Source organism: Microtus ochrogaster, chromosome 7 (genome assembly GCF_000317375.1).
Source record: "Microtus ochrogaster isolate Prairie Vole_2 chromosome 7, MicOch1.0, whole genome shotgun sequence".
Classification (NCBI taxonomy): Eukaryota; Metazoa; Chordata; class Mammalia; order Rodentia; family Cricetidae; genus Microtus; species Microtus ochrogaster.
Window position 1 is genome coordinate 79340868 of NC_022014.1, and position 10433 is coordinate 79351300.

Sequence of the window (10433 nt, forward strand, 5' to 3'; positions counted from 1 at the left end):
GTGCGCCACCACTGCGCGGCCCAATATCTTACTTAGTGTTGCTATTGCTCTGATGAAACACTATGACCAAAGGCAACCTGGGAAGGAAAGGGTTTATTTCAGCTTCCATAATCCAGGAAGTCAGGGCAGGAACCCCGAGGCTGGAACTGGAGCAGAGGCCACAGAGGGGTTGCTGTTAATGGCTCACTCCTCATAGCTTGCTCAGCCTGCTTTCTTAGAAGCTCCAGGGTCACCTGCCCAGGGATGGCACCACCGACTGTGGCAGCGATTAAGCTTCCTAGGGCTGCAAACCTTTAGTACAGCCCCTCATGTTGTGGTGACCCCAAACCTTAAAATTATGTTCGTTGCTACTTTATAACTGTAATTTTGCTGTTATGAGTCATAATGTAAATATCTGTGTTTTCCGATGGTCTTAGGCTACCCCTGTGAAGGGGTCATTTGACCTCCGCCCCCCCCAAAGGGGTCACAACCCACAGGTTGAGAACAATTGCACTACAGGCTGGGTCCTCACACACAATCAATTAAGAAAATGTACTATAGACTTGCCCATAGGCCAATCTGATGGGAACGTTTTCTCAAATGAGGCTCCCTCTTCCCAAATGACTCTAGACTGTCAAGTTGATATAAAAACTAGCCAGCATACCCACGACCATAGGCACATCGGGCACGGAGGAATCCTCAAGTTCTGTTCTCTGGTACGGTGGAGAGTGGCTAAGTGAGGAGGACTGAGTCGGGCACAGCTCTGTCCTGCTGACCTTGTGGTCAGGGTACAGATTGGGGAACGACCCTACGGGTTTGGATGGAGGAGCTTGAGTGCTGCTCCCGTACAGCAGACCTGCCTTTCGGCCTTTCATGATTTCTCCTCCCTCCTCACCTGGTTCACGTCTCCCACAGATTCTGGGTACGGTGACCTCAGTCAACACTCAAGGCCTCCACTGCCTCTTCCACAGTCAAGGAGCCCAAATATGCAGGGTCAACAAAGGAGTCTCTTTCTTTCTTCTCTAACAAGGCAGTGCTGGCTAGCCTCCAAATTCTCCCTGAGCCTGAGTGCTCTAGCCCCAGACTCTATACCCCTGAGTTAAGCCACAGCTTCCAAAGTTTTGGGGGTGTGCCTAAACTCAGTCTGTGCCCCGGGGAACCACTTGGCATTACCAAAAGCATTTTGCGAAGGCTCCCTTGCTGTTTTTCACCCCAACAATTCATAATTTATTCATTTGTTATTCAGCACTCTGACCACTGTGTTTTATTCCTTCGGTGTAGGACTGGGCAGGGTGGGCAGGTTGTCTACCCCCAGGACTTCGCTGACGAGGAACAGGACATAGGAAACAGACTCCGGTGGGGTCTGAAACCTGCTTTGCCCTCCCTACTTCCCCTTAACCCAGTTCATCTCAGGTACTGTTAGCTTAAGGCAAGTCGGAGGGATAGAGCCCATGGGTAGAGCCGGGCAAGAGGGGAACATTTGGCAATTTCCTGGTCCCAGCTAATTCCGTGGACAACCAGCAATGCCGGGAGGGTGGCTGGTGGTTTAGGGTTTTTTTTTTTTTTTTTTTTTTTTTTTTTTTTAGTTTTTTGAGACAGGGTTTCTCCGTAGCTTTGGAGCCTGTCCTGGCACTAGCTCTTGTAGACCAGGCTGGCCTCGAACTCACAGAGATCCGCCTGCCTCTGCCTCCCGAGTGCTGGGATTAAAGGCGTGTGCCACCACAGCCCGGCTAGGGTTTTCTATTGGTTGTTGGTTGGCTGGTTTTGATACAGGCTCTCTCTACAAAGCTCTGGCTATTCTGGAGCTCACTATGTAGATCAGGCTTGCCTCAAACTTACAGACATCCTCCTGCCTCAGGTGTGCACCACCACACCCGGCTAAACCTAAAGTTCTTGGTATTCCAGGCAGTCCCCTATCTAGGTACTAACCAGGCCCAGGCTTGCTTAGCTTCCAAGATCAGTTCGGGCACATTCAGGGTGGAGGCCTTAGCAGAGGTGGGTACAGCCAGGGTGGGCTGACGGGGGTGGCAGCAGCAGGCCCTGTCTGGTTCCTGGGGGGGGGGGCTTGCTTTTCTAGGAGCTCAGTAGAGCTAACCCAGGCAAAGGACCTGGGGCCTCAGAACTCAGACGTCCTCTCTGGCTCAGATAGAGGTGCTATGACCCGAAGAGCAGGTGGGGCCTGGCGCCATGCGGCTAGGACAGCAGGGGCTGGAAAGACCAGCTGAGAAGGCTCTCCTTGTCTCTCTTTGGCTACTGCGAAGCTCCTTGGCTTCTGGGCACCGTCCTTTGAGGTGTCTTTGCCTGATTCTGACGCACGGCAGCAGGGAACATTCAGGTCCCAGCTTGCCCGCCTGTCCAGGTGGCTGTGACCTGCCTCACCTGGAAGAAGCTAAAGGAAGTGGGCACGCGTCCCCTGGGAGGAAGGCAGTAGCCCGCCCCCTCCCCCACCGCGGGCTTCTGTGTACTCCCTCTCCTACTGAGCAAGCAGCTCACACTACTTAGCACAGCCCTGGCCTGGGTGGCCTCCCAGAGTCCCCTCCCCTTCCCAGCATCTTCCCCTCCGGTGTCACCTGTGTTTTCCTTCTCCTCACACAAGAATGTGTCTGCAGGGCCTGGGCTGCTGTCCCATCCCATTGTTAACAAGGCTGTACTTTCACTCCCCACAGGACAGGCCCAGGCCTGCCCCATGGGCCAGTCATCACCCCCTGCTGGAGTCCATGTACACCTGTTCACCTTTGGGTCTCAGCCAAGGTTGGAGCCTGAGCTGCACCTGACTCCTGCTCAATCCCCACTTCCTTCCCGTCCCGCTCCCTCGGCGCTGCCCAGGGATGGGGGTGGGGATCCAGCTCCGTCCTGCGGAGAATCTAGGTTTTTCCCTGGGGACTTCCAGATGAGAGTCACTGGACCCCAAGGTGTCCTGTCCTATAGAACATTAAGTACTCAGGGAGAGAATGGGACGCCCCCAAGCTCAAAGCTTGGGTCCTCTCTTGTGCCCACCTCCTGCCACGTTCCCAGCTGGCATGGAGAAGGTGCATGGAGCAAAGAGAAGCCAGAAAGGCTGGGAGTCTGGGGACTGGGGAAACAGCTTTCCCAAATACTTAAAAATACTGGGTTTCAGCAGGGTATGGTGGCACAGGTGGTACTTGAGAGGCAGAGGCAGGTGGATCTCTGTGAGTTCAAGGCCAGCCTGGTCTACAGAGCTAGTTCCAGGATAGCCAAGGCTATCACACAGAGAAACCTTGTCTTGAAAAATAGAAAAAAAAGAAAAAAGAAAAGAAGAAAGAAAGCAAGCAAGAAAGAAAGAAAGAAAGAAAGAAAGAAAGAAAGAAAAGAGGGGTTCAGGGACTGGTGGCTGCAAAAGAGGAGTTTGAAGCCTCGAACTAAAGACCAGGCAGCTGGGCTGGTGGCACAGGCCTGGCATCGTTGGCACGTTGAAGGCTGCGTCGGGAAGGCCGCAGGTCAAGGCCTGTGTGGAGTGCAGAGTGAGTTCAAGGCCAGAGTTAGCAATTTAGTGAGACCCTGTCTCAAAATAAAAACTTACTCTGTGTGCTGAGTATCTAGCTGAATGGTAGTGTGCGTGCCTGACGTGTGTGAAGTCGGAAGCCCAAGCCCCAGAACAACAACAACAAGCAAATCAAAATATACAAAACAAACCCCTAAGCATTGTGAAGAAACCAGGACCTATATACCACTGAGGAAAATATCCACATACCAGCAGCCATGCAAAACGGTGCCTCAGATAAGCCAATAAATAAAATCCAGACAGGAAACCGCAGTGTGTCTGGCGATCCGATGTGTGTGGGAAGGAAGAGCCTGCCCCGAAGTCAGGAAAGACGGTGATGCTGGCACAGTGTCCTGGACAGTTGGAGCAGCTCTGTGGACTGGGCAGGGTCATGTGTATCTCCTAGTTTTAGGGAAGCACATGTTGAAGTGTTTAGAGATCACGGGCCTCGGGCTTGCTAGCTAGTGCTCAGTGATGCTCCGTTTAGCCTCACTGGTGGGGACCCACGCTGAATCTGTAAAGCAATGAGAGGCAGAGGTTTGGGAGATGGCTTGGGGCCATAAGAGGGCTTGACCTTGTAAGCATGGAGTCCTGAGTATGTGCCCCAAGCACCCATGGCAAAAGCTGGGCATTATTGCACGCGCCTGTAACTCCAGAACTTGGGGAGGGAGGCAGGTCCGTTGCAGGAGAACCTGATGGCCGACTGGCCTAGCCAAAATAGCGAGTTTGAGTTCCGTGAGAGACTCTGTGTCAAGGGAATTAGGCAGAGAACAATGGAGAAAGAGATCCGCCGTCCTGCTCTGGGGAAGACAGGTGCCACCCCCACCCCTCAGGGCAAGCCTTCACAGTACGTGCATACTTAGAAAATCAGTGCTGGGCACCATTCAAGATTCTAGTCTGATTGGTCCAGGGTACAGCCTGAGCATCAGAATCTTCAGGAGTTCAAAGTGAATGTCAAGTGTAGCCAAGGGCACGCCTCGTTCTGCCCGGCAGCATCTTTAGTCTTTGGCCTTGCATTCATCCAGGGGGTGGTTCTGCTTGCCCCAGACACTGCCTCTCTTTCCAGTATATGCTGGGGCAGGCAGTAACTCACCCCACCGTCAACCCAGGGTGTGCCCACCTTGGCCAGGACCGAAGGCTGATCCCAGAGGCTAAGGAGAAGGCAGGAGAGCCTTTGTTCTTTTAGTGCTGTGGTCTGAGAGAAGAAGGGGGCGGGGTAGGTGATGGGCAGACACACAGGGAGGTGTGGAACAGAGGCTTTTCCTGTGTGCTGGGTGAAGGGATAGGCTCTGGGAGGCCCCAACCCGCCTGCCTGCTGTGTGTGAGCCCTTCTGGAATATTTGGAATAATTAGCAAATGAAAACAGAGTGTTCTGCAGGGGAATGCCAGTCTGGCCTCAGGCCAGACTCAAGGACTGAGGGACAAGGGGAATAAGGGACGAGGGGAAAGGGGCCCATGGAGGCTGGGCAGGACTGCTCTGAACAGCACTGGGTGCTGCTGTTCTCTCTCTGGGTGTGTTCCTGTGTGTGCACCTGTGTGCAAGACAGCTGCTCACGGGGAGGGGCGGGGCACGAGGGTCCTACGCAGGGGAAAGTGAGGTAGTGGTGGTAGGGAAATGGGTCCCAGACAAACACATCTGAAGCGAGGGGACTGAAAGGGACAGCCTGAGGGCCACCCGGACATACACACCCTGTGCCTTGGTTTTACTGTCAGAACTCCGGCAGCCTGGAACTTCACAGTCTGGGGGTGGGCATGAGTCTCAGCACTGAGCCTTACTTCAAGGTGGGCTCCTGCCACCCAAGCCTGCATCAGGCCGGGTCTGGTAAACACACGTCAGAGCGGGACGGGAGGCTCCTCTGACCTCCTGCCCTGTCTGTCCCTCCAGGAAAGGGCTAAGGGAGGGTGGTGCTGGAGGGAGTCCTGGGACTCTTGGGCGGGCGAGCCTGGGCAGGCCCTCGTGGTGGGGGATGGCTTGAACCAGGATACAGTGGCCTTTGGAGTCCTTGGGGAGGGGTGGCGCTGACCTTTCTCTGTCTCTTGTTCCTTTGGGCCTGCAGGCCCAGCTCTTCCGTTGTTATGGATGGAGGTACTGAGGTGTGGGATACAAGGGCTCCCGAGAGAGAGCCACCCCTCGGCCCTTTCTTCCCTAGGGATCTAGGTTGAGGGGAGACCTTCTACAAATCTTCTCTGTCCCATTTTTTGGTTATTTCCCTGTTGACATTGGAAAGAAATATGTCAACTTCCGCCTCTCGAAGTTACCACATTTGACTCTGCCTTTCCCCAAAAAAGCTGGAATGATGAACCATGTTCAGGTTTTTAAAAGTTTTATTTTGAAAAAAAAAAATTTATCGTAAAGAACTTTAAATGAAAAAGGTTAAATTGCCCCACGTGGAGGGTAGATATGGATACCAGCCCAGGGGTCAGGGTGGAGCAAGACCTGGTTTCCCCCAGTGCAGACAGGGGCATAGGGTTGTCTTCTTCCTGGTTCCAGTGCTCCGAGCAAGCTGGGCATCCCTCCCAGTTAAGTCTTAGCTATAGCTATATGCACTACGTTAGTCTCTCCCCCCACCTAGCAGCTTGGCTGCCCCTGCCCCAACCACCCTGAACCCCAACTTCCTGTTGCTCTCGTCAGCCTCAATCTCGTTTGCAGCCTCCTCTCTGCCGGCGATGGGCCAGGGAAAAGGCCCCAGAGGCCATAGAGACCATCTCCCTATTTCTGCCTTCTCTGTTCCCTCTCCCCAGTCTCCTGCCACCTCTCTCCCTAGCCAAGGCTGCCAGGGCCCCGGGGAAGCTCTGCCAGGAGGGGCCTCCAGGGGGTTAATTTGCCGTTGTCTAATTAGCATTTGTTGGTACCTGGGAACTTTCTCTGGGTAGAGACCCGGGGAAGCAGCAGGGGTGGGTGAGGAGAAGCAGAGCCTTGAAGAGGGCACTGTTCAGTTCCTCCCTGGCCTGGCAGGACCCCTACAGGCTTCAGTGCTCACAGTGCAGAGGCCAGGGGTGTGCCTTTGCCAGTTTGGGGGCTTGGGGAACATAGGTCAATGAAACACTGTGTATATGGAGGTTGCTGATGAGGGGGAGGCAGCAGTTTTGGTCCTGGGTCCCCAGTTCCCAGTCTTCTGGGCTTGGATATGAGGACACCCCCAGCTGGCAGCAGTGTGGCCTCACGGAGCCAGCCTTCAGAGACCTGGCCCAGTCCCTGCCGGGGTGCTGAGATGTCCATGGGCCTTTTTCGGGAGGCAGTCTGGGCCCTGACTTGAGCACTGTCCAGAGATGGGGTGGGGCCTGACGTCTTCTTACAAGAAGGCACCCACACTGGCCCAGTCCTGCAGGTCAGCGGCCAGGGTGGCATCCCCTGCTTCAAAGAGGGGCTCTGGGGGCAGGCAGCCACTTCCGCTCTCATCCCAGGGATGCTGAAGGAAGGATGTGGCCAGAAAGGTCTCATCAAAGTCCAGGCTATCAGCAGCCTGCTCCACTGGAGGTCCCCAGGTCGCAGGGCAATCGATGTGGCGGCCGTGGACGGTGAGGTCCACATCTCCATGTGAGGTGGGGCTCAGTGGGGGGCTTAGCTCCAAGGCCTCCAGGGAGCTCAGCTCTTCACCCAGAGTGCCAGCCTCGAAGATGGCCTCCCAGTCAAAGTTGCCTTTGAGGGGTTCCAGCTCACCCTGCTCCTCCTGGGTCAGCAGCAACGTGCTGGGAGGCCTCAGGACCTTGGCCACCCTCTTGGGCAGCGGCTGCTTTCGCTTATGCCCCAGCCTGCCCTCTCCTGTGCCCCAGCCCCCCTCCCCTGTGGCCTCCTCGAACTCCCGCAACAGCTGCTGGGCCTCCGTGTTCACGGTCAGAGGCCCACCCCAGGGGCCAGTGCTGGGTTCCTGTGAGGCCTGGCGGGCGAAGGCAGGGTGGATGTGGACCGGGGGCAGCCTCCGTTTCTTGAACGCCCCACTGAGCAGGCGCTCTGCATATTGGGGGTCAATGCGCCAGAAGCCCCCCTTGCCGGGCTCGTCCTTCTCTCGAGGCACTTTGATGAAGCACTTGTTCAGGGACAGGTTGTGGCGGATGGAATTCTGGGTACAGCGAGAGAAGAAGAGAAAACGCACAGGAGGATCAGCGGAATGGCGGTGCAGTGGCACCGGGCGCGCCTGCGTGCTCCCCACATCTCTTCTCTGACTGGCTAGGGATGGATCAACCCGATGCCCCTGCCCAGGCAGCTGTAGCTCCAGGACTCTGGGACACCAGCCACAGGGCATGAGGAGCCCGGAGTGTGGGGAGAGGGGGCTGCAGGGAGGGGGGGGCTTTTGTTCTCTGTTGCTGGGATATCTGCCTGCTCAGTCATCCGAGCTCTGAGCCACAGGGTGGCTCTCAGTGCTACCCCAGTCATCCTCCCTCCCTCCCTCCCTTCCCCTGCTGCTTGCAGGTCCTGGCCAAAGCCCTCAGCTCCCCCACGGCCTGGACTGCCATCTCCCTCTGCCTGGCTGGTTCCCTCTGTTTGTGAAGTGAGTGGGTTAAGGGAGGGGGCTGGGTGACAAAGGAGTGTGTGTGTGTGTGTGTGTGTGTGTGTGTGTGTGTGTGTATGTTAGTGCGGTGGGACATTTAGTGACTGCTTGTTTGTTGAGCCAGCTGCTGGCCTAGGCCTTCACCCCCCACGGCCTTCTCTTCCCACCCAACCCTCAGTTGATCATTACCCAGCCAAGTGCAGAAGGCTCATTCCTGGGGCCTGAGTTGGCCCAGCCCTCAGTAGGGAGAGGATGGGGGTCTTCTGACCCAGGGCCAGGGCCATTTGGAACGGCCCAGGACTGCCCTCGGGTGCCTCAGAGGAGACTGGGCAACCCTAGGCCTCTGTCTCCACCACCTGAACCCTGCTCTTGAAAGCTGTCTAAAGCAGTGTCCACTTGGCCTTATCTTGCTTTGCTCACATTTGGTTGCTTAGTTCTGGTCACACCATGCCTGTGTCCAGGATCCCAGGCTAGGTTAGCAAGGCAGGTAGGTGCATGGTGAGTGCCCCTTCGACCATGGAGGCTGTGTGTTTACACGGCAGCCTGGGCCCACTGGCTGCCCTGTGCCAGGTTCCAGAGACTTGGAACCCGAAGCCATTGCAGCAGCAGCGCCTCTGTGGAAAGCACCCGGCTCAGGTAATTGCCCCCCAAGGGAGGCTGGCTGAGAGGGGGGGTGGAGGCAGGAAACTGGGGAGGAGTTGAGGTGGGAGGCTGGGTCAGTGGCTTTAGGATGATCTCATGACCCCTCCGCCTGGATGACTGATCTTCACGCCCATCCTGCTCATCTCTGCCCTACTCTTGAGACCAAAGGCAACAAGGCAGCGTGCAGAACCTGGCAGGGAGGCCACCTGCGTTCCATTTTGAGTTCAGTTCCGACAAAGCATCTTGGTCAGAACTGTGTCTAGGAATTCTGGGATGTAGGACAAGAGTGTTCTTTATAGTATCGTCCTCATTGGAGGCTACACCTGACCTGCAGAACCAATGTGCCCCACTAGTCCCTCTTCCCCTAAAACTTCAACTTCTGTACCCCAAAGCCCTGGCTCCAAGAGGAGAGAGCATTTCCAGAACTTGACAGGGGCCCTCTCATGTGAGGCTTGACCTCAAAGCCAGGTGCCTCCTTGGCCGTGCAGAGCTGCTATGGGAGTGAGGAGGGAGTGGCCACCACCCACACCTCTGCTCCCCTACCTGCCAGGTGGGATCCGCATGGCGAAAGTAACAGAAGTTGTCCGTGATCCACTTGTAGATGGCCGACAGAGTGATCTTGGTGGCCTTGCTGGCCTGCATGGCCATGCAGATGAGAGTGGCATAGGAGTAAGGAGGCTTCACATGCGGGTTGGTGGCGTAGTCCACGTCGTCGGGGGGCGGGGCCTGCAGCCCCGGGGGCGCGCTTCGAGATGTGCAGGACGACGTGGGTTTGCCAGGTGTGTGAGGCTGCCCAAGGCAGGCTGGATCTGCAGCCAGGGGTGACCCGGGTGCCACCGAGCCTGGCACTTGGTGGTAACCGTGGGGGTCGGTGCCCCCCGGGGGCAGAGTGGGGGCCTTGGCGTTGAGAATGGAGAATTCCTGCAGCCACTGCAGGCTGGTTAGGCTGTCATCCAGGGCGTCTGGCTCCTCCATGCCGCCCTCCGGCCCGGCCTCCTCTCCGGGCCCTGCTCCGCAGAGGCGCAGCCAGCTCTCCGCCATATCTGCGGGGTCTCTCCGAGGGGACGGTCAACATCCACGGGCTGAGCCGAGTGGCCCGCCGCGCTCTCCTGCCCGCTGGTACCCGAGGCTTCAGTTACACAGCCTCCAGAACACTCACTTCCATTCCGCGACCCGCGGGGTCGCCTCCTCCGAATACGAATGTGGGGCCTGCGGGAGCAACGCGGAGCTGAGCACTCTTCCCCGACCCCTAGGTGAAAGGGTGCGCCTTAGGGGGAACCCCTCAATTTGTCCTCGAAGCCTGTGGTGAGGTCAGGGTCAGACCCCTTGTCTCTACCTCTCTCCATCTGCCCTTCGAGGGGGCATTGGGAACAACGAGGGAAGAAGGTAGGGAGGCCCAATCTAACTTTTCTCCCAAAGAGTGGCAAACTACGATCACACCCCAATAATCCAGAAGGGCAGTGCGACGCGGCTAGGACAGGGAGGTCATCTGATCCTTGGAAAGCAGTATTAGGATGAAGGGTCCCCGGAAAGAAAGGAAGGACACAGGACCGAGTTATGGAGAGGCAGGAAGCGATCTCCCCCAAACTCCTCAGATTTCAGTCATCGGCCCCACCACTTTCGTGGGCGAGCGATGGAATGGCTAGCCAGCAGATCCCGACGCCCTCCCATTCCGTGGCCCACAGCCCTGCCCAGTCCCTTACCTGGCTCAGAGCGCAGCCGGGCCAGAGGAAGGTTCTGGAAGAAGTTCCTCCCACCTCCCGCGGCTCTCTGTCCCCAGCTCGAGGGCTCTGCTGGTGCCCCTCGTCGGGCCCCCCCCT

At 56.8% G+C, this 10433-nt stretch overlaps 1 protein-coding gene across 1 annotated transcript; it reads right to left on the reverse strand.

Annotated features, from left to right (window-relative positions):
* Positions 1–5796: 5796 nt before the first annotated feature.
* Positions 5797–10433, reverse strand: Foxj1 (forkhead box J1). Its single transcript, XM_005350768.2, has 3 exons — positions 10317–10433; positions 9157–9822; positions 5797–7542 (listed from the first exon to the last, which is right to left on the reverse strand). The coding sequence occupies exons 2-3, from the start codon at positions 9652–9654 to the stop codon at positions 6775–6777; spliced, it is 1266 nt and encodes a 421-aa protein (XP_005350825.1). The 5' UTR covers positions 9655–9822; positions 10317–10433; the 3' UTR covers positions 5797–6774.